This window comes from Python bivittatus, unplaced genomic scaffold (genome assembly GCF_059951505.1).
Source record: "Python bivittatus isolate LINGU-HERP-01145 unplaced genomic scaffold, Pbiv_v1 ctg000080_np1212, whole genome shotgun sequence".
Lineage (NCBI taxonomy): Eukaryota > Metazoa > Chordata > Lepidosauria > Squamata > Pythonidae > Python > Python bivittatus.
Window position 1 is genome coordinate 84,893,883 of NW_028277035.1, and position 22,605 is coordinate 84,916,487.

The window sequence follows — 22,605 nt, forward strand, 5'->3', positions numbered from 1 at the left end:
CTTCATCCCGTCCCACCCGATCACACAGAGAGAATATGCTCCGGACCCCCTTGGCAAAAGAGGTCCGACTGGTGGGGTCCAGAAGGCGGGCCTTCTCTGTTGCAGCCCCCGCCCTTGGGAATATCCTGCCCCCGGAGGTGAGATTGGCCCCCTCACTCCCGGCCTTTTGGAGGGATCTGAAGACCTGGCTCCGCCATCTGGCCTGGGGCGAGGAGGGGCACCATCAAGTGAGGGTTTGGCTGGTCCCTTAGAGGCCTGGCGTTGCTGCCTTGAACCATCGGCCTCCTGGATTTTTTCCTTTTATTTTTGTAAATGTGAATTATTATAGGTTTTTAATTGCATATTTACAGTATTTATTGCTTTTAACGTGTTGTGAGCCGCCCAGAGTCCCCCATTGGGGGGAGATGGGCGGGGGACAAATTTAATTAATTAATTAATTAATTAATAGTGACCTGTAAATGCAGAGGAATCTCTTCAAACCAGTGGAGACTTCAGCTCTTGTGGCTAGAACAACATTTATACTTTCTTTTCCTGTCTTTATTCATCATCTAAAGAGGCATATTCCCTACTTGACTCAGAAGTATAAAATGAAAATTTTGGGGGAGTGGGTCTCATGGTATTTGAGCTTTATATTCACTTTTCACTATTGCCTTCCCTCATTTTACGATTCCACCTTTTCTCCAGTCATAGGAGACGCCATTGTCCCACTCTTAATCTCTCCCCCATGGTGCCTTGTTTTCAGGTAAAATTTCTACAATGTCCATGAGATTGAGTTCTTTATTGGAAACTTTTTTTCTTTTGATCTTTCTTTTTCTTCAGGATTATTCTCATTGTAACAGGCTGCTACCTGGACTTTCAAACCATTATTAGCCGCCTGGAGTCATGAATGTGAGAAGGGCAGCTGTATCAATTGAACTAACTAAATAAAGATCAACAGAGATCTTAATTTTCCTAACCCATCATCACTTCCCTCCCTGTATCCCTACTAGCCCCCATCTTCCATCGCTTAAGGCCTGAGTTTGGTAACAACCACAAGACACAGGCTGTACTTCAAAGTTTGCCTCCTTGTTCTTGTTTTTTGACCGACCTGCCATTTCTGACAGGATTTTCCTCATTTTTGTGGCCTCCTCGAATCTCTAATGATCCTTTGGAGCTGCTGTTCTTGAGGAAAGCGAGTCTTGATCCTGTAGAGAGATCTTCTCAATGTTCACAAGATCACAGATTGTTCCTCCACATTAATATGAGGAAGATCTAGAGACCGCAACATGCTGCAGATGCCACCACCTTTCTTAGGCAGCCAGTAAGTTAGAGGGGCCCTTTCCTTCCACTCTGGTTGGAATATCTTCTTTATTTCCTTGCAGTGGTGGCTGTCCTTTTACAATGTCGTGAGGAAAAAGAAAGGCTTGCTTTAAAGACAATGGATCAGTCCTTTTTCATGTACAGGTTTCCCCAACATCCAGTCCTCTCCCCCACCCCCCACCCCAATCATCCTTCTCAATCCTTGCAATTTCAAATCAGTCTCCTCTGGGGGCACAGCCAGTGAAGAAGTAGCAGCAGCAGCCCTGGCATCAGTGACTCTCCATCTCACAAGGTTTGCCCTCTGCACAGGCAGAGACACTCACTGAAATCTTGGTGCAAAGTCACAAGAGTGGATTCCGGGGAGTATGAGGCTTGCAAAGCCAGGAGCCCATCCCAGGAAGTCATAAAGTAGAGTTTGTAGAAGTTGTGCAAATGTCCAGAAAGGGGGACGGGGCTTAGCTCACATTGGCTGCATGAGGAGGCCTTGAACTCTCCCTCTGTCCTTCATCTTCGTCCCCATTGGTCCCATCCTCCAACCGTGTAACTAACAGGCTTGGGGAGAGCACGTCCTGCAGAAGCTGAGGCAAATGGGAGAAACGCCAGGAAAAGGCTGAAGTGGGGACATTGGATGGGGCAAGGAGCTCCAGCCTGGAGTTAGGGTAAGAAAACAGGGGCAAGAGGCCAGATGTCACCAACAAATCTCTTCTCCTTCTGAGGGCTGAAGCTGTTCAGGAGAGAAAGCAGACAGCTAGCTATTTACTCACAAGCCACACCTCTTAACAGGGCACAGGACTTCCCACATTTTTCGAACGTGCAACCAATGAGTTCACACACTTTCCCAAATACACTCTCCTAAGTACCACCCAAATGTTTTCCATGACATTCAGTCATTTATTTAAAAACAAGATGCTATAACCCTTGTTTTCCTCATGTATTCAATTACAAAGGGAAGGAGGAGCAGGAGGAGAAGGAGAAGAAAGAATCCTAGGTTAATGGGAACACAGACCTTTTCTCCCAAGTCCCAACAAGTATAGCCCACTGGGGCATGTACAGTCTCCAAGTCTTCCCAGGCAGCTGAGAAATTGTTCAAATCACCCTGACCAGCAGAGGTGACAGCTTCTCACATATACACACACAGCTTTTTTAGCATGGCAGAGAGAGAGGTTGTTCAATATGGCATGAAAACAACACACATTTCAAACCATGAAAAGGAGATGGCAGAAAACAAACACCCTCCAGAAAATAGGAGGGCAACAAGACACTTGTAGTAGCCCCATCAGGACACAGATCCTCACGGTTTGATTCAGAAAGTTGAGGGGGGCACACACAGACTCAGCGAGCTCAGTAAAAGATGCAGAGGCTCATTATAAATAATAAGCCAATAATAATTATTAATATCCTTAAGGGCCAAGAAGGTAGCCAGAGTAGAAAACAAGGTAGCTTGTGCTGGAACTGGGACATACACTAAAGGGGCCCTTCTCCTGGAACGTGGACTCAATCAACCGATCCAATTGTTGCTGAAATGCATTCTGTGCTTGCCTTCCGTGATGGTTCTGCCCACAGGGGACCAAGATCCTAAATTGTCTGAAACCTAGAACACCCAAAAGTGTCTTCACTTCTCAAGTGATGGTCAGTCCACAGAAAGTGAGGGGAAGAAATGATCAACCAGGAAAAAAGGTTATGTCTAGCATGGATGAAGGATGGAAATGAAGGGGAAGGAAGAGAGAAAGTGGATGGAGAGAATCGAGATTACAGGACAGCCCTTGGAAGCGCTATAATTTAATTAAACAAGAACCAAATAAATGTAATAGGTTGAAGATTGCAATTATGATGACAAGCTTACTCCTCCTAAAGCTTACTTTAATATTTAATAATAAACTCCTAAAGCTTACTTTAATATTTCTCCCGTTATTCTTTAGCCTACATCTCCAAAGGCAGAGGAGTCACTTCAGATGGAGAATTTCCTCCTGCTTCTTCCTGCAACCTGTCATATTGAGAAGTGCGTTCATGTCATTACGTAATGGGTGACCGAGAGCAGGGCCTCCTGGTGAGTCTAGGAGAATCCCCAGTTGTGGCTCATTCATTGCTGCATCTCTGTTCAAAGTCAGAGATGGAATTTCCCTGGAACCCTATGGTCTACAAACCGAATACATCTAAAGCCCCTTTTTGTCTATAATTATCCTTATATTTTCAAATCTCACAGAGAGTCAGCTTTGAGTTATCTAAGAATCAGGGGAAACATCAAAGAAAGTATTAGGGGAAAACCTAATATTTATTGGAGGGGGATGAATTACGGCAGGGATATGGGAGAACTAAATTGATTTTGAAACTCATCCTTTTCATCTTACCCAAACTACCTCCCAATTCCTATTCATTTCTTTCTTGCCCAAATCTCCTGCTTGCAAAAAAAACATCCTAGAGTTCTTCCATTAACCCTAAAGAACATCTTTGCAATGGAAACACAGCAACATTTCCCCCTCCATCTCAAGGCTCAGGATAGAAATGGAAAGTAAGAAAAGTCACTAAACCGAGAGCCTGAATAAATGACAGTCCTTCCGAGGACAGACAGGGAAGCATGTCAGTCCAAAAAGCTGAAATCAGTGTGATGGAGCTTACCTCCTCCTCAAGCCAAGGAGCTACATTCTCACTGGTCTGTTCAAAAAGAAATGGAAAAATTCACCAGCTGGGAAATGGCACAGGATGCATCTAAGCAGAGGGCCATTGACCTATTTCCTTCCCTGGAGCAGAAGAACACCATATGCTTTTCATCTCCCTCCGAAGAATTGACATCAAGTTCTTTTTAATAAGCAATAGCTGATGGTATCTAAGCACAAAATGTCTTGCTGAACTCTCTGATTGGAGGGTAGGAAACCCTTACCCAGAGAGGCCACGCTCCTATAGTTTTCCAGCATGACTTCTCAATACAGCGCTTTTTGGTGAGGATCTAGCTGAGACCACTCCTCCCTGGAGAAACATACGGTCACGTCCTTGAAGAACACAAGACCCTCCTGAACAAGGAAAAAAAGAAGGGAACAGGCCCAGGAGGATTTGCAAGATCTGTACTATTGTTCACCAATTCCCAGAGCAAAGATATATACCAAGTAAAATGGCTATGCCTGGTAGGATTCCAAGGTTTGGGATATGAAAATGGACAGAGCCAAAAGCTTCTGACTGAAAAAATATTTCAGGCAGGTTTTATCAACTTGAGAGATTTCAGTGCCATTCAGTGAAAGCAACCCCACTTTCCTTCTGCATCGATCCATCCATGCAACATGAAAAGACTCTCAGCGTCTGGAGAGAATCAACTGGCAGGTGGGCCTAGGACACCCCAGCTATCAGGGACTCCAATTCTTCCTTTGTTCGTAGAAGGAAATGGTAGGGAGAGGGGGGATTCTTTTTGGCATTTCTGAAAATGGTTTATGGTGTCCCCAGAGGGAGCAATCCTGGGCACCTTCATGAAAGTGCTGGGAGAGCACAGCCAGGGATGTGTGTGGGCTGCCTTCAATATCTAGAGACAGGCAACCCAGTTTCTGCTCCTCAGATTTCAAGGAAGCTGCTAGTAATCTGAACCATTGGCTGAACAGGAAAAAAGAAAACAGAGGAAATTTCCTGAGAAGGAGATTTCTCAGCCTTTGCAAAGCTGGATTTTTTGGCTTCCAGGTCCAGGCACAAATAAGAGGATTAGAAATTATTTTGCAACAAAAAGTGCCTTGATTATGTGCTCTTTCAGAATAATTTGTACTCAGAGACTTCTATCCACATACATTCATTCGATCTTAATAGTCTCCGTTATCTTTTAATCTGATCTCCGTATTTTTCTTTTCACTGGTTGTAAATAAGGCTTTTAAAAAATGGTAATTTGCCAGAGTGAGTATTTAGTTATTTCTGAGCCACTTTGCACAATTCCAAGTCAAAGAATGATAAAAAGAATGAGTGTCTTCAAGGATTTTGTTAAACATTAGTTATTGAAAACTAGGGAGAGTAACTAGCACAAGGAGAGTTAGGTACTGGTCTTAATAGAAGAGATTTCCCAATAAGACTCTCACTTGGATCTGCCATATTGCTCAGGAACACGAAAATATCCGAGCCCAAACAAGAGGGAAAAATGGAAGGAGAGGGTGCTGAGTACACCCGCTTGACTTCCTGAAGGAAAGGGAGAATACAAATCCAATACATAAATTTCCTCCTCTTACTTGTTGAGTTGGAGGTTCAACCACAGTTTCAGCTCCACCATAAGGAGGAGTCAACTTTCTTCCATGCTTCCCTGTGAGGGAGACAGAATTTCAAAATGCACAATTAATAAAATAGGAGGAGGAATTCTACAGAACAGAAGACGCTGAGAAGATGAGACAGCTGGGATTATCCCTCTGGGGAATGGGAGGACCTTGTATTACCTCCTGAGATGTCCTGATTTGGATCTTCCAAGGAGATCCTCCTGAAAAACAGCTCCTGAGAGGGAATTGATGGATTCCTCCTTCCGGCAGGATCTCGGATCTCCACAGCGAAGGACTTGAAATGGTAGGCAGGAGAAAAGAAGAAGAGATAACGGACATCACACAAGATGAAGTGGATTCTTGTTCTCTGAACACAACTTCAAAGCCCCCAGTGTCCATCAGTGTGGCTGGAAAGTAAGAAAGGAACGCCTGTCCGAAATGTATCTTCTAGAATGGATAATGGAACAATGGGCTACAAGAATGAGTGAAACATCTCCACCTATTATGAATGCCAGGGAACTCTGGTAGGGAGGGGTTAAGAATTCAAACACATTTGAATTTATCACATTCAGACCCCTTCTGGGCTCCCAAGACGAAAGTCTCTCACCTGCAACTCGGCCTGCTCCTTCTGCTCTTCCAGCTGGCTCAGGAGGAAGCCTTCCACCACGGCCACTGCCTGGGAACTCGTCTCTGCTCCACACTCTCGCACCCAGCTCTCCATCTGCAGGGGCAGAAGGGCCAGGAACTGCTCCAGAACAACCAGGTCTAGCATCTGGGCTTTTCTGTACTTTTCTGGTCTCAACCATCGACTACAAAAATAGTGGAGTCGGCTGCAAAGTCCTTGGGGACCCTCAGCCTCCTGATATTGGACGCTCCTGAAGTTCCAGGGCTGAACTTCTGAATGGATGGATTCCTCAGCTACGAGGATCTCCTGCCCAATTCCTCCTCGGATCTCCCTGCAGCTCCCAGAAGGGCCTTTTCCAGTTCGCTCACTCGCTAAAGGTTGTGTCTCCATTCTTTCTCTGTCCTGTAACACAACTCCAAATGGCTCCAAGGAATCTTGTGGATCTCCAAAAGCCTTGTCATTGATAGGAACATTACTGTAGCTGCAGGAATGACCACAGGAGGCCATTCAGCCCTCTTTGCCCAAGAGATAAATTAGTCTGATGCGAGGATGTACAGATTGTTTTCGGTTTGTGTATCTGAGATGGAAAAGAAAATAAATTCCCAGAATCAGAAGGTGGTGGATTTAACCATTCAACAACACTCCTCCCCATGGAAGGAGGTATTTTTCTGAGCTGGTACAGGATTGCAGTGGCATTGAGCAGATAATTCCTCCCTTTGTGTGTGGGTATGTCTGTGTGTGTGTTGCAAAATATGGGATTGACTTCCATCAGGGAACATGGAATAAATGCATTTTGGAGCATTTTCTATTTCTTTTTTCTCACAAGGAAGCCCTTGCTTTTTAAAAACCTAGATCTACACTTACCTACAAGTAGAGTTCATACAATATGCCAAACCCCAAACAGGCCAACAAACCAAGAAAGTTCACTTCACAGACAACGACATCCTAATGGAATTACCCTGCAACCTGTCATATTGAGAAGTGCGTTCATGTCATTACGTAATGGGTGACCGAGAGCAGGGCCTCCTGGTGAGTCTAGGAGAATCCCCAAATTGTGGCTCATTCATTGCTGCATCTCTGTTCAAAGTCAGAGATGGAATTTCCCTGGAACTCTATGGTCTACAAACCGAACCGTATTCAATCTTGAAGAGATTCACTCCGTCTGTTCCTTCCCATCCGGACTCTGATGGCCTCTATGCCTCCACTTCCAGCACATCACTTGTTTGGCCTGGGGATGGGAAAAAGAACTGGATATCATCAGCATAAGGAGGATACCAGACTCTAGGCCAAAAGATGACCTCCCGCAGGAGTTCTATGTATATCTTCAAAAGGACTGGTAAGTGGGCAGAGCCCTGGATCACGCACAGAATAGATGTCTCTGGACAGGTCTCTCTTCCACCATGATTACCTCAAGAAGGAGGAGAACTACCACTAAACAGTGCACTTCCTCAGAGACCGTGCATAAGAAGGTCATGGTCAATGGTAAGGATGAAGGATGGAAATGAAGGGGAAGGAAGAGAGAAAGTGGTTAGAGAGAATCAGGGAGATTACAGGACAGCCCTTGGAAGAGCGATAATTTAATTAAACAAGAACCAATTAAAGATAATAGGTTGAAGATTGCAATTATGATGAGAAGCTTACTCCTGTTTCAACTGAGTTTTAAAACAACAACATTTTGTGCAGCTTTGAGTTTTTCTTGCCTTCAAAATTGCTTTTTGTCCTGAGGTGTAATTTAATATCTTTCCTGCTATTCTTTAGCCTACGTTTCCAAAGGCAGAGGAGTCACTTCAGATGGAGAAATCCCTCCTGTTTCTTCCTGCAACCTGTCATATTGAGAAGTGGGTTTCTGTCATTAGGTACTGAGTGACTGAGAGCAGGGCCTCCCGGTGAATCTAGGAGAATCCCCAAATTGTGGCTCATTCATTGGTGCATCTCTGTTCAAAGTCAGAGATGGAATTTCCCTTGAATTGTAAGGTCCACAAATCCAAACATATTCAATCTTGCAGAAATTCACTGTCTGTTCCTTCCCATTCGGACTCTGACAGCCTCTAAGTCACCACCTCCAGCACATCACTTGTTTGGCCTGGGGATGTGAAAAATAACTGGATATCATCAGCATACGGAGGATACCAGATTCTAGGCCAAAAGATGACCTCCCCCAGGAGTTCCATGTCTATCTTCAAAAGGAGTGGTAAGTGGGAGAGCGCTGGAGCATGTACAGATTAGCTGTCTCTGCATTAGTCTGTCTTCCACTATCACTACCTCAGTAAGGAGGAGAACTACCACTAAACAGTGCACTTCCTCAGTGATCGTGCATAACAAGGCCACGGTCGGTGGTACTGAAAGCCACTGAGTCATCAGGGAGGGTTGCACTCCTCCAAACCCTCTCTCTCCATAACTCATCCATAAGTGCACCTAATACAATTTTCGATGCTGTATCCTGGTTGGGAACAGATTGCCAAGGAGCCAAATAATCGGCTTCCTCTCAGGGTCTCTGCAGTGGCAGAATGTCAGTCCTTTCAGGCAAGCCAGGTCAGGAATTGGACACCACAAAGCTTTCTGGAGCTCTACAATATTTTTGTGGGGTACAATACCAGAATCTGGATAGCCTGACAGCCTTTCCCACTGACCTCTTTTACAGGATGCAGAATCAAGGCAGGATTATCTTTAGTCACTTGAGTAAGGAGAAAACTGCCTTCCATTTCCTGTCTGTTCCTGGGCTCCATCTCCTCCCTCTGATCAGGGACGCGACTTTCTCCAGAACCTTTCTTACATATAGAAGGTTGGAGATGGGTCTAACATTGTCCAAAGCACTTGAGTTCAGAAAGCTTCTTCATCAGGGGGAAACAACAGCCTCCTTCCTACTGCCCCCTCCCCCATGAAAAACGCACCCTTTCTCCCCTCCTTGCATGAGCACCTGACATCCACACAGAGTCCACCAGGGGGCGCCCTCTGCAAATGGAAGGAAACACCTTGTGCTTCATCATTGGGCCACTGGAGGGAGAATGCCACACGTGACTCTCCAGAGGAGGGGGGAAGGGAGTGACATCACTAAGTCTTGACCCTCTAGGATGCTGCACGCTCTTTCTCTTTAACCCGTTGAGCTTCACAGGTAGTTAAAAAGATTGCAGGAAAGTCTTGCAGGGAAGAGATCCAGACTTGGCCCTGGGTGAGTGGGGGGCATTTTCCTGGGCAAAGAGAGGCAGAGGGTTCTTCACTGCAGAAGAAAGAGACACATGCCAAGTTCTCATCCAGGTTCAATTCAATCTTCTGAGTCCTGGGAGTGGAAGAGCCGAGATTTCATGTCCCCCTGAAACATCTTTCCATGCAGGTAACAGGGAGGGGGGAAAGCAGAGCTGCAGACCAGCCATATTGCCCCCAGGCACAAATCCGGGATTCCCTGGAAAGAGGAGGGGATGTGGTGGCCCTTCCTGCCCCATTTCTGGTGAAAAGTCCCTGAGAGGGGGGAGGGGGAGAATTTGCATTGCAAACTCTAGCAGGACAAAAGAAAAGGTTTCCAAGGAAGGAGATGCAAAAGATTGTGCCTGCATTCTCACTATTTGCTGGATGAGACTAAAGCAGGGATGGACCTCTGCAGTTGAACAGGAGGGTGAGTGAACCAGGACAGTATGCTACGTTCTCTCAAGCCCTGTTTTCAGTGAACTTGCATGACGTGTTTGGGCTTAGGGCATCTTGTGAACCCGCCTGCCTAGTAATAGTGTGACTTGGCTCTTAAGAAACAAGCCCTGAAGAAAGGGAAGTGGAACATCCTAAGCCAGGGTAATTCCATTAGCATTTCATTTTATGGGAACTGAACTTTCTTGGTTTGTTGGCCTGTTTGGGGTTTGGCATATTGTGTGAACCCTGCTTGTAGGAAAGTGTAGATCTAGGTTTTCAAAAAGCAAGGCCTTCCTTGTGAGAAAAAAGAAATAGAAAATGCTCCGCAATGCATTTATTCTGTGTTCCTTGACAGAGGTCAGTCCCAAATTTTGCACCACACATATACAAACATACCCCCCCACACAAAGGGAGGAACTATCTGCTCAATGCCACTGCAATCGTGTACCAGCTCAGAAAAATACTTCCTTGCATGGGGATGAGTGTTGTTGAATGGTTAAATCCACCACCTTCTAATTCTTGGAATTTATTTTCTTTTCCATCTCAGATACACAAACCGAAAACCATTTGTACACCCTCACATACAGACTAATTTATCTCTTGGGCAAAGAGGGCTGAATGTCTGCTGTGGTCATTCCTGCGGCTACAGTAACGTTCCTATGAATGACAAGGCTTTTGGAGATCCGCAAGACTCCTTGGACCCATTTGGAGTTGTGTTACAGGACAGAGAAAGAATGGAGACACAACCTTTAGCGAGTGAGCGAACTGGAAAAGGCCGTTGTGCTGTTGAGCCTGGGAGCTGTGGGGAGATCCAAGGAAGAAGTGGGCAGGAGATCCTGGAGGAGGAATCCATCCATTCAGATGTTCTGCCCTGGGACTTCAGGAGTGTTCAATATCAGGAGGCTGAGGGTCCCCGAGGACTTTGCAGCCGACTCCACTACTTTTGTAGTCGATGGTTGAGACCAGAAAAGCACACAAAAGCACAGATGCTGGACCTGGTTGTTCTGGAGCAGTTTCTGGCCCTTCTGCCCCTGCAGATGGAGAGCTGGGTGCGGGAGTGTGGAGCAGAGACCAGCTCCCAAGCGGTGGCCTTGGTGGAAGGCTTCCTCCTGAGCCAGGCAGAGGAGCAGAAGGAGCAGGTCGAGTGGCAGGTGAGAGACCTTCATCTTGGGAGCCCAGAAGGGGTTTGAATGTCATAAACAATGTGTTTGAATTCTTAACCCCTCCCTACCAGAGTTTCCTGGCATTCATAATAGGTGGAAATATTTCACTCATACTTGTAGGCCATTGTTCCACTATGCCTTCTAGAAGATAGATTTGGGACAGGCTTTCTTTTCTTACTGTGCAGCCACACTGATGGACATTGGGGGCTTTGAAGTTGTGTTCAGAGAACAAGAATCCACTTCATCTTGTGTGATGTCCGTTATCTTTTCTTCTTTTCTCCTGCCTACCATTTCAAGTCCTTTGCTGTGGAGATCCGAGATCCTGCGGGAAGGAGGAATCCATCAATTCCCTCTCAGGAGCTGTTTTTCAGGAGGATCTCCTTGGAAGATCCAAATCAGGACATCTCAGGAGGTAATACAAGGTCCTCCCATTCCCCAGAGGGATAATCCCAGCTGTCTCATCTTCTCAGCGTCTTCTGTTCTGTAGAATTCCTCCTCCTATTTTATTAATTGTGCATTTTGAAATTCTGTCTCCCTCACAGGGAAGCATGGAAGAAAGTTGACTCCTCCTTATGGTGGAGCTGAAACTGTGGTTGAACCTCCAACTCAACAAGTAAGAGGAGGAAATTTATGTATTGGATTTGTATTCTCCCTTTCCTTCAGGAAGTCAAGCGGGTGTACTCAGCACCCTCTCCTTCCATTTTTCCCTCTTGTTTGGGCTCGGATATTTTCGTGTTCCTGAGCAATATGGCAGATCCAAGTGAGAGTCTTATTGGGAAATCTCTTCTATTAAGACCAGTACCTAACTCTCCTTGTGCTAGTTACTCTCCCTAGTTTTCAATAACTAATGTTTTACAAAATCCTTGAAGACACTCATTCTTTTTATCATTCTTTGACTTGGAATTGTGCAAAGTGGCTCAGAAATAACTAAATACTCACTCTGGCAAATTACCATTTTTTAAAAGCCTTATTTACAACCAGTGAAAAGAAAAATACGGAGATCAGATTAAAAGATAACGGAGACTATTAAGATCGAATGAATGTATGTGGATAGAAGTCTCTGAGTACAAATTATTCTGAAAGAGCACATAATCAAGGCACTTTTTGTTGCAAAATAATTTCTAATCCTCTTATTTGTGCCTGGACCTGGAAGCCAAAAAATCCAGCTTTGCAAAGGCTGAGAAATCTCCTTCTCAGGAAATTTCCTCTGTTTTCTTTTTTCCTGTTCAGCCAATGGTTCAGATTACTAGCAGCTTCCTTGAAATCTGAGGAGGAGCAGAAACTGGGTTGCCTGTCTCTGGATATTGAAGGGAGCCCACACACATCCCTGGCTGTGCTCTCCCAGCACTTTCATGAAGGTGCCCAGGATTGCTCCCTCTGGGGACACCGTAAACCATTTCCAGGAATGCTAGAAATAATCCCCCCTCTCCCCACCATTTCCTTCTGCAAACAGAGGAAGAATTGGAGTCCCTGATAGCTGGGGTTTCCTAGGCCCACCTGCCAGTTGATTCTCTCCAGACGCTGAGAGTCTTTTCATGTTGCATGGATGGATCGATGCAGAAGGAAAGTGGGGTTGCTTTCACTGAATGGCACTGAAATCTCTCAACTTCATAAAACCTGCCTGAAATATTTTTTCAGTCAGAAGCTTTTGGCTCTGTAAATTTTCATACCCTAAACCTTGGAATCCTACCAGGCATAGCCATTTTACTTGGTATATATCTTTGCTCTGGGAATTGGTGAACAATAGGACAGGTCTTGCAAATCCTCCTGGGCCTGTTCCCTTCTTTTTTTCCATCTTCAGGAGCGTCTTGTGTTCTTCAAGGATGTGGCCGTATGTTTCTCCGAGGAGGAGTGGTCTCAGCTGGATCCTCACCAAAAAGCGCTGCATTGGGAAGTCATGCTGGAAAACTGTAGAAATGTGGCCTCTCTGGGTAAGGGTTTCCTACCCTCCAATCAGAGTTCAGGAAGACATTTTGTAGTTAGATGCCATCAGCTATTTCTTATTCAAAAGAACTTGATGTCATTTGTTTGGAGGGAGATGGAAAAGATATGGTGTTCTTCTGCTCCAGGGAAGGAAATAGCTCAATGGCTCTCTGTTTAGATGCATCCTGTGCCATTTCCCAGCTGGTGAATTTTTTCATGTCCTTTTAAACAGATCAGTGAGAAACTAGCTCCTTGGCTTGAGGAGGAACTAAACTCCATCACACTGATTTCAGCTTTTTGGACTGACATGCTTCCCTGTCTGTCCTCGGAAGGACTGTCATTTATTCAGGCTCTTGGCTTAGTGACTTTTCTTCCTTTTCATTTCTATCCTGAGCCTTGAGATGGAGGGGGAAATGTTGCTGTGTTTCCATTGCAAAGATGTTGTTTAGGGTTAATGGAAGAACTCCAGGATTTTTTTTTGCAACCATGAGATTTGGGCAAGAAAAAAATGAACAGGAAATGGGAGGTAGTTTGGGTAGGATGAAAAGGATGAGTTTCAAAATTGATTTAGTTCTCACGGATCCCTGCTGTAATTCATCCCCCTCCAATAAATCTTAGGTTTTCCCCTAATACTTTCTTTGATGTTTCCCCCAACTCTTGCTTAACTCAAAGCTGACTCTGTGTGAGATTTGAATATATAAGGATAATTATAAATGAAGAGGAACTTTAGATTTATTTGAAGCATTTATGCGTCATGAATAAGGAAATTATCATTTCTATACTACTCCATCGTAACCATGCAAATGTGCAATATATTGGAATTTGGCCAAATTTCAGAAGGAGATTCCTATGACTTCCTACAGTTTGATGTTTTTCCCGAACCTTGAATCATTTTGACTTCTTTTTTCTGTTGAAGGTAATCTTGGACAGGAGAACAAAGATTCCAGTGAACCATTCCAAATGATCTGGCATGGAGGTGGAACAGAGAAGCCTGCAATTCAAATGGAACTAGAAAGGCATGAGAGAAACCAGTCAAATACTGGGAATAAGGAAAGCTCAATTTCCACTGATACTGAGATTCAAGACTTTCTTGCCCCACAAGGAAAAATAAAGAAAAAATATATTGTGAAAAGTATAGGCCTATTCAAAGACAGATTAGAAATAAATGAACACTATCCAGTTCAAAGAAAAGAAGATTATATATCCAGAGACAATGAAAATAATTACCATTGCATTTTCACTCTTTCCCATGAAAATGGGTCCCTTACATCTCATAAAAGGATCCACACAGGAGAGAAGCCATACAAATGCATGGAGTGTGGAAAGAGCTTCAGTTTTAATAGTTCTCTTAGTGTTCATCAAAGGATCCACACAGGGGTGAAGCCATTTAAATGCATGGAGTGTGGAAAGAGCTTCTGTAAAAAGAGTTATCTTACTGTTCATCAAAGGATCCACACAGGAGAGAAACCGTATAAATGCATGGAGTGTGGAAAGATCTTCCGTGAAAACTCATCTCTTACTCTTCATAAAAGGATCCACACAGGGGAGAAGCCATATATATGCATGGAGTGTGGGAAGGCCTTCAGGCGACACAGTACGTTTAATTCCCATAAACGGATCCACACAGGAGAGAAGCCATATAGGTGCACAGAGTGTGGAAAGAGTTTCACTAACAGCTGTTCCCTCACATCTCATAGAAGGATCCACACAGGAGCGAAGCCATACAAATGCATGGAGTGTGGAAAGAGCTTCCGTGAAAACAGTTATCTTACTGTTCATCAAAGGATACACACAGGGGAGAAGCCATATAAATGCATGGAGTGTGGGAAGGCCTTCAGGCAACAGAGTAAGTTGACTTCCCATAAAAGGACCCACACAGGAGAGAAGCCATGGAAGTGCATAGAGTGCGGAAAAAGTTTTGCTAACGGCCGTTACCTCACATCTCATAGATGTATCTACGCAGGAGAGAAGCCACATAAATGCATGGAGTGTGGAAAGAGCTTCTGTCAAAAGAGTTCTCTTACTGTTCATGAAAGGATCCACGCAGGAGAGAAACCGTATAAATGCATGGAGTGTGGAAAGAGCTTCCGTGAAAATTCTTCTCTTACTCTTCATAAACGGATCCACACAGGAGAGAAGCCATATAAATGCATGGAGTGTGGGAAGGGCTTCAGCCAACACAGTAACCTAATTTCCCATAAATGGATCCACACAGGAGGGAAGCCATATCAGTGCACAGAGTGTAGGAAAAAGTTCAGTACGAGCTCTTCCCTCACATCTCATAGAAGGATCCACACAGGAGAGAAGCCATATAAATGCATGGAGTGTGGAAAGAGCTTCTGTGAAAACTCCTCTTTTACACTTCATAAAAGGATCCACACAGGAGAGAAGCCATATAAGTGCACAGAGTGTGGAAAGAGTTTCACTAGCAGCTCTTCCCTCACATCTCATAGAAGGATCCACACAGGAGAGAAGCCATACAAATGCATGGAGTGTGGAAAGAGCTTCCGTGAAAACAGATCTCTTACTGTTCATCAAAGAATCCACACAGGGGAGAAGCCATATAAATGCATGGAGTGTGGGAAGGCCTTCAGGCAACAGAGTAAGTTGACTTCCCATAAATGGATCCACACTGGAGAGAAGCCATATAAGTGCACAGAGTGCGGAAAAAGTTTTACTGACAGCCGTTACCTCACATCTCATGGATGTATCCATGCAGGAGAGAAGCCACATAAATGCATGGAGTGTGGAAAGAGCTTCTGTAAAAACAGTTCTCTTACTGTTCATAAAAGGATCCACACAGGAGAGAAGCCATATAAATGCATGGAGTGTGGAAAGAGCTTCTGTAAAAACAGTTCTCTTACTGTTCATAAAAGGATCCACACAGGAGAGAAGCCATATAAATGCATGGAGTGTGGGAAGAGCTTCATTAAAAACCATTCTCTTACTGTTCATAAAAGGATCCACACAGGAGAGAAGCCACATAAGTGCATGGAGTGTGGAAAGAGCTTCTGTGAAAATTCGGCTCTTACTCTTCATAAAAGGATCCACACAGGGGAGAAGCCATATAAGTGCATGGAGTGTGGGAAGTCCTTTAGGCAACATAGTAACCTAAGTACCCATAAACGGATCCACACCGGAGAGAAGCCATATAAGTGCACAGAGTGTGGAAAAAGTTTCAGTGAGGGCTGTTCCCTCACATCTCATAGAAGGATCCACACAGGAGAGAACCTATACAAATGTATGGAGTGTGGAAAGAGCTTCTGTGGAAATAGTTCTCTTACTGTTCACCAAAGGATCCACACAGGAGAGAAGCCATACAAATGCATGGAGTGTGGAAAGAGCTTCCGTGAAAACAGGTATCTTACTGTTCATCAAAGGATCCACACAGGGGAGAAGCCGTATCAATGCATGGAGTGTGGGAAGGGCTTCAGCCAACACAGTAACCTCAGTTCCCATAAACAGATGCACACAGGAGGGAAGCCGTATAAGTGCATAGAGTGCGGAAAAAGTTTCACTAAGAGCTCTTCCCTCACATCTCATAGAAGGATCCACACAGGAAAGGACCCATACAAATGCATGGAGTGTGGAAAGAGCTTCAGTTTTAATAGTTCTCTAACTATTCATCAAAGGATCCACACGGGGGAGAAGCCATATAAATGCATGGAGTGTGGAAAGAGCTTCCGTGAAAACAGGTATCTTACTGTTCATCAAAGGATCCACACAGGGGAGAAGCCGTATCAATGCATGGAGTGTGGGAAGGCCTTCAGGCAACACAGTAAGCTTACTTCCCATAAAAGGGTCCACACAGGAGAGAAGCCATATAAGTGCATAGAGTGTGGAAAAAGTTTTACTAAGAGCCATTCCCTCCTATCTCATGGATGTGTCCATGCAGGAGAGAAGCAGGATAAATGAATGGAGTGTGGAAAGAGCTTCAGGAGCAGTGACCTAATTTCCAGTACACAGACCCATTTGGGCGAGAATCCATGTAAATTTTAGCCATAGTTGTTTAAATCTGTGCATTTCCTATTTCTGTATACTGACCAGGAAAGGAATGTTTTTTGAGTCTAACCTTCACAACTGGCAGCCCCAGACAAATGAATTTACCAGTGGAAACAAAAGCAATGGGCATGTACCTTTTTAATTATGAACTCTGGATTTTTGAAGGTACTGTCACTTGAAGGTGGCCAACGCTCTTGTACGTTAGTAAGAGAAAAATCCTTTTTCTTAACTTTACATTTATTTTGGGCATCTCAGATTCTGGGCTGTACAATTTGATGAAGATGTTGTCTTCATTGTGGTTTTACAAGTGAGCTTCTTGCTCGTCAATTGTTTGTTCTTCCCACTTGAGCATGCTGCTAGGAGGGATGTGAACAGGCAGACATTTGACAGGTGATGCTCCCCCAAGCAGCCAAAGAGCTGCATCTCCCTGATGCATCTCTTCAAGACAAAGGTTTTTTAGTTTTCCTTCTGCTATACCAGAAATGCAGATAGAAATTCAACTCAACCAATCACTTCCCAGTCTTTAAACCTTGCTTCTTTTGCTTAGACTTCTTACAAATGTTTCCCACTCCCTTTCTCATTCCTGAATACATTCAGAGGTCTCAAGCAATATTATAATCCAAAGGTAACACAAGTTCCATCAAAGAATAGGGAGAGAGATGGAATTTGATATTGAATTGCCCCCTGAATAATTGTGATATGAAATTAAAAGTAACAACTAAGAGGATTTGTGCTTCTAATTTTTCCCTCCCTCCCCTTCCTACTTCTTTCCTCTTCTTTTTTCTTTCGTTTTTCTTCTTGGGTCTCTTTCTTTTTGTCCCATGTTAGGGATACTCAGGAAAATGAGAATGAAAGTGACTCCAGTGTGCTGACAAGCAATTCATTGACATTTGGGAATCCATGGGGACCAAAATAACATAATATAAAATTTAGAACAACTACTTCAGAAAACTACTTCAGTTCCTCCAGACCGAACAGACAAAAATGGGAAGGAGAACTACCTCTGGGATGTGAAGACACCAAGAAATAATCAGATTCACATCCAAGGTGCAGAACTGAGAATGGAGGTGACCAGGATGAACATCTAACCATGGAACTGTTTTCAGTCCAAGGCCTCATTATGTGAGACAATTGTCACCTATGTATCAACGACTTATTTGTGGATGAGCTTCAGGGTGAAGAATTCCTCTTTCACAAAAGGAGCCAGAAATACAAGAAGCCCTCCAAGCATGTGCAAAAACTTTTTTCAAGCATTTAGACCTTTCTATGGTATGACGAGGGCGAAGAAAAGGTCTAAATTTGATTTAAAGAAAATTAATTAAATATCAATGGTGTGGTTACTTTGCAGGCATGTATTAAATTCTCCTTCTCTTTAGCTGTATTGAAAATTAGTAACACAGGAAAAGTTTTGGAAGGATTTGGGTGGGGGGAGATTTCAGGGTTTCAGAGGCTCATGCCGGCTTGAAGCTGGTTATTCAAATGCTGCTCACCAATAGTTCTGGGTCAAAATGGAGAATAAAGAAATGGGCTGAAAGGAACAGAGAGTTAACTCCAGTCTTTCTAAATGGCGTTTTAACCACTTCCCCCCCCCCTCCATTTTTCTTCCATTGTCACCTCTAAATGCAGAGGAACCTCTTCAAACCAGCGGAGTCTTCAGCTCTTCTGGCTAGAAGAAAATTTATACTTTCTTTTTCTCTGTTTATTCATCAACTAAAGAAATTCCGGTTGCCTTAAATTCTCCAAAGTTCTTAAGCTTCCTGCTCATATTTCCTGAGGCATATTCCCTACTTGACCCATAAGTATAAGAATTATTTTTGTTGTTGCCTCATGGTATTTGAGCTTTATATTCACATTTCACTAATCACCTTCCCTCATTTTCTAATTCCACCTTTTCTCCGGTCACAGGAGACGCCATTCTCCCACTCTTAATCTCTCCCCCTTGGTGCCTTGTTTTCAGGGAAAATTTCTTCAATGTCCAGGAATTTGAGGTTTTCTGCAATTCGGAACTTTTTTTCTTTTGATCTTTCTTTTTCTTCAGGATTATTCAAATTGTAACAGGTTGCTACTTGGAGTTTCAAACCTTTCTTAGCCGCCTAGAGTCATGAATGTGAGAAGGGCAGCTGTATCAATTGAACTAACTAAATAAAGATCAATATAGATCTTAATTTTCCTAACCCATCATCACCTCCCTCCCTGTATCCCTACCAGCTCCCATCTTCCATCGCTTAAGGCCTGAGTATGGTAACAACCACAAGACACAGGCTGTGCTTCAAAGTTTGCCTCCTTGTTCTTGTTTTTTGACCGCCCTGGCATTTCTGACAGGATTTTCCTCATTTTTCTGGCCTCCTCGAATCCCTAAAGATCCTTCAGAGCTGCTGTTCTTGAGGAAAATGAGTTTTGATCCTGCAGAGAGATCTTCTCAATGTTCACAAGATCACAGACGGTTCCTCCACATTAATATGAGGAAGATCTAGAGACCGCAACATGCTGCAGACGCCACCACCTTTCTTAGGCAGCCAATAAGTTAGAGGGGCCCTTTCCTTCCACTCTGGTTGGAATATCTTCTTTATTTCCTTGCAGTGGTGGCTGTCCTTTTACAATGTCGTGAGGAAAAAGAAAGGCTTGCTTTAAAGACAATGGATCAGTCCTTTTTCATGTACAGGTTTCCCCAACATCCAGTCCTCTCCCCCACCCCCCACCCCAATCATCCTTCTCAATCCTTGCAATTTCAAATCAGTCTCCTCTGGGGGCACAGCCAGTGAAGAAGCAGCAGCAGCAGCCCCGGCATCAGTGACTCTCCATCTCACAAGGTTTGCCCTCTGCACAGGCAGAGACACTCACTGAAATCTTGGTGCAAAGTCACAAGAGTGGATTCCGGGGAGTATGAGGCTTGCAAAGCCAGGAGCCCATCCCAGGAAGTGATCAAGTAGAGTTTGTAAAAGGTGTGCAAATGTCCAGAAAGGGGGACGGGGCTTAGCTCACATTGGCTGCATGAGGAGGCCTTGAACTCTCCCTCTGTCCTTCATCTTCGTCCCCATAGGTCCCGACCTCCAACCGTGTAACTAGCAGGCAACAAGCAGGCGTGGCGAGAGTATGTCCTGCGGAAGCTGAGGCAAATGGGAGAAACGCCAGGAAAAGGATGAAGTGGGGACGTCAGATGGGGCAAGGAGCCCCAGCCTGGAGTTAGGGCAAGAAAACCGGGGCAAGAGGCCAGATGTCACCAACAAATCTCTTCTCCTTCTGAGGGCTGAAGCTGTTCAGGAGAGAAAGCAGGCAGCTAGCTATTTACTCACAAGCCACACCTCTTAACAGGGCACAGGACTTCCCACATTTTTCGAACGTGCAACCAATGAGTTCACACACTTTCTCAAATACACTCTCCTAAGTACCACCCAAATGTTTTCCATCACATTCACACATTATTTAAAAACAAGATGCTTTAACCCTTGTTTTCTTCATGTATTCAATAACAAAGGGAACAAGGAGAAGGAGGAGAAGGAGGAGAAGGAGAAGAAAGAATCCTAGGTTAATGGGAACACAGACCTTTTCTCCCAAAACCCCACTGGGGCATGCACATTCTCCAATTCTTCCCAGGCAGCTGAGAAATCCTTCAAATCACCCTGACCAGCAGAGGTGACAGCTTCTCACATATACACACACAGCTTTTTTAGCGTGGCAGAGAGAGAGGTTGTTCAATAGGGCATGAAAACAACATTCACACACATTTCAAACCATGAAAAGGAGATGGCAGAAAACAAACACCCTCCAGAAAATAGGAAGGCAACAAAACACTTGTAGTAGCCCCATCAGGACACAGATCCTCACGGTTTGATTCAGAAACTTGATGGGGGCACACACAGACTCAGCGGGCTCAGTAAAAGATGCAGAGGCTCATTATTAATAACAAGCCAATGATTATTATTAATATCCTTAAAGGCCAAGAAGCCAGAGCAGAAAACAAACTAGCATGTGCTGGAAGTGAGACGTGCACTAAAGGGGCCCTTCTCTTGGAACTTGGGCTCAATCAGCCGATGCAATTGTTGTTGAAATGCATTCTGTGCTTGCCTTCCATGGTGGTTGTGCCCACTGGGGACAAAGAACCTAAACTGGCTTAAACCTAGAAAGCCCAATGGGGTCTTTATTTCTCAAGTGATGGTCAGTCCACAGAAACTGAGGGGAAGAAATGATCAACCAGAAAAAAAGATTATGTCTAGCATGGATGAAGGATGGAGATGAAGGGTAAGGAAGAGAGAAAGTGGATGGAGCGAATCAAGGAGATTACAGGACAGCCCTTGGAAGCGCTATAATTTAATTAAAGAAGAACCAAATAAATGTAATAGGTTGAAGATTGCAATTATGATGAGAAGCTTGCTTCTGTTTCAACTGAGTTTTAAAAGAATAATGTTTTTTGCAGCTTTGAGTTTTTCTTGCCTTCAAAATTGCTTTTTGTCCTGAGGTGTAATTTAATATCTCTCCCGCTATTCTTTAGCCTACGTTTCCAAAGGCAGAGGAGTCACTTCAGATGGAGAATTCCCTCCTGTTTCTTCCTGCAACCTGTCATACTGAGAAGTGCGTTCCTGTGATTAGGTAATGAGTGACCGAGAGCAGGGCTTCCCAGTGAATCTAGGAGAATCCCCAAATTGTGGCTCATTCATTGGTGCATCTCTGTTCAAAGTCAGAGATGGAATTTCCCTTGAATTGTAAGGTCCACAAATCCAAACGTATTCAATCTTGCAGAAATTCACTCCGTCTGTTCCTTCCCATCCGGATTCTGACGGCCTCTATGCCACCACTTCCAGCACATCACTTGTTTGGCCTGGGGATGTGAAAACTAACTGGATATCATCACTATATGGAGGATACCAGACTCTAGGCCAAAAGATGACCTCCCGCAGAAGTTCCATGTACATGTTTAAAAGGAGTGGTAAGTGGGAGCGCCCTGGAGCATGTACAGATTAGCTGTCTCTGCATTAGTCTGTCTTCCACTATCACTACCTCAGTAAGGAGGAGAACTTCCACTAAACAGTGCACTTCCTCAGTGATCGTGCATAAGAAGGCCACGGTTGGTGGTACTGAAAGCCGCTGAGTGATCAGGGAGGGTTGCACTCCTCCAAACCCTCTCTCTCCATAACTCATCCATAAGTGCACCTAATACAATTTCGATGCTGTATCCTGGTTGGGAACAGATTGCCAAGGAGCCAAATAATCAGCTTCCTCTAAGAATCTCTGCAGTTGCAGAATGCCAGCCCTTTCAGGCAAGCCAGGTCAGGAACTGGATACCACAAAACCTACTGGAGCTCTACCATATTTCTGTGGGGTATAATAATAGAATCTTGAAAGCTTGACAGTGTTTCCCGTTGATCTCTTTTAAGAATGCTGAATTCCATTTCTTGTCTGTTTCTTCCCTTCCTCTGCTCTCTCTACACAGGGATGTGACTTTCTTCTGAACGTTTTTAAAAATGAAAGGTTAGAGATGGGTCTAACGTTGTCAGAAGCAGTTGGATTGAGAAGGCTTCCTGATCAGGGGGAAGTGACAGCCTTCTTCCTCCTGGCCCCTAATAGGAAGTGCATCCTTTCTCCCCTCTTTGCATGAACACCTGATCTCCACACAGAATCCACCAGGGGTTCCCTCTGCAAACGGAAGGAAACACGATGCACTTCAGCCTTGGGCCACTGGAGGGAGAATGCCACAGGTGACTCTCCAAAGGAGGTGGAAATGGAGTGACATCACTACGTCTTGCCTCTCTAGGATGCTGCACTC

General features: G+C 44.4%; 2 protein-coding genes across 11 annotated transcripts; one reads left to right on the top strand and one right to left on the bottom strand.

Moving 5' to 3' along the window:
* Positions 1–410: 410 nt before the first annotated feature.
* LOC148216761 (zinc finger protein 449-like) lies at positions 411–9,077 on the bottom strand. 10 transcript variants are annotated; one of them, XR_015795000.1, is made up of 7 exons: positions 8,769–9,023; positions 6,121–6,715; positions 5,694–5,808; positions 5,493–5,563; positions 3,916–4,307; positions 3,192–3,283; positions 415–2,023 (listed from the first exon to the last, which is right to left on the bottom strand). XR_015795000.1 is itself a non-coding variant. In XM_088134462.1 (6 exons), exons 2-6 carry the CDS (start codon positions 6,643–6,645, stop codon positions 1,988–1,990), a joined length of 783 nt encoding a protein of 260 aa, XP_087990588.1. In that variant the 5' UTR covers positions 6,646–6,715; positions 8,769–9,023; the 3' UTR covers positions 420–1,987. The 10 variants fall into 10 exon arrangements, 3 of the variants coding, with proteins under 3 accessions (XP_087990587.1, XP_087990588.1, XP_087990589.1); XR_015795001.1 differs by having other exon boundaries at positions 419–2,023; positions 3,916–3,951; XR_015794999.1 differs by having other exon boundaries at positions 411–2,023; positions 3,192–4,307.
* A 182-nt stretch (positions 9,078–9,259) lies between these two features.
* LOC103051076 (uncharacterized) lies at positions 9,260–19,585 on the top strand. The gene is made up of 6 exons (XM_088134448.1): positions 9,260–9,469; positions 10,304–10,907; positions 11,217–11,331; positions 11,462–11,532; positions 12,721–12,850; positions 13,759–19,585. The coding sequence occupies exons 2-6, from the start codon at positions 10,416–10,418 to the stop codon at positions 16,755–16,757; spliced, it is 3,807 nt and encodes a 1,268-aa protein (XP_087990574.1). The 5' UTR covers positions 9,260–9,469; positions 10,304–10,415; the 3' UTR covers positions 16,758–19,585.
* Positions 19,586–22,605: the final 3,020 nt, after the last annotated feature.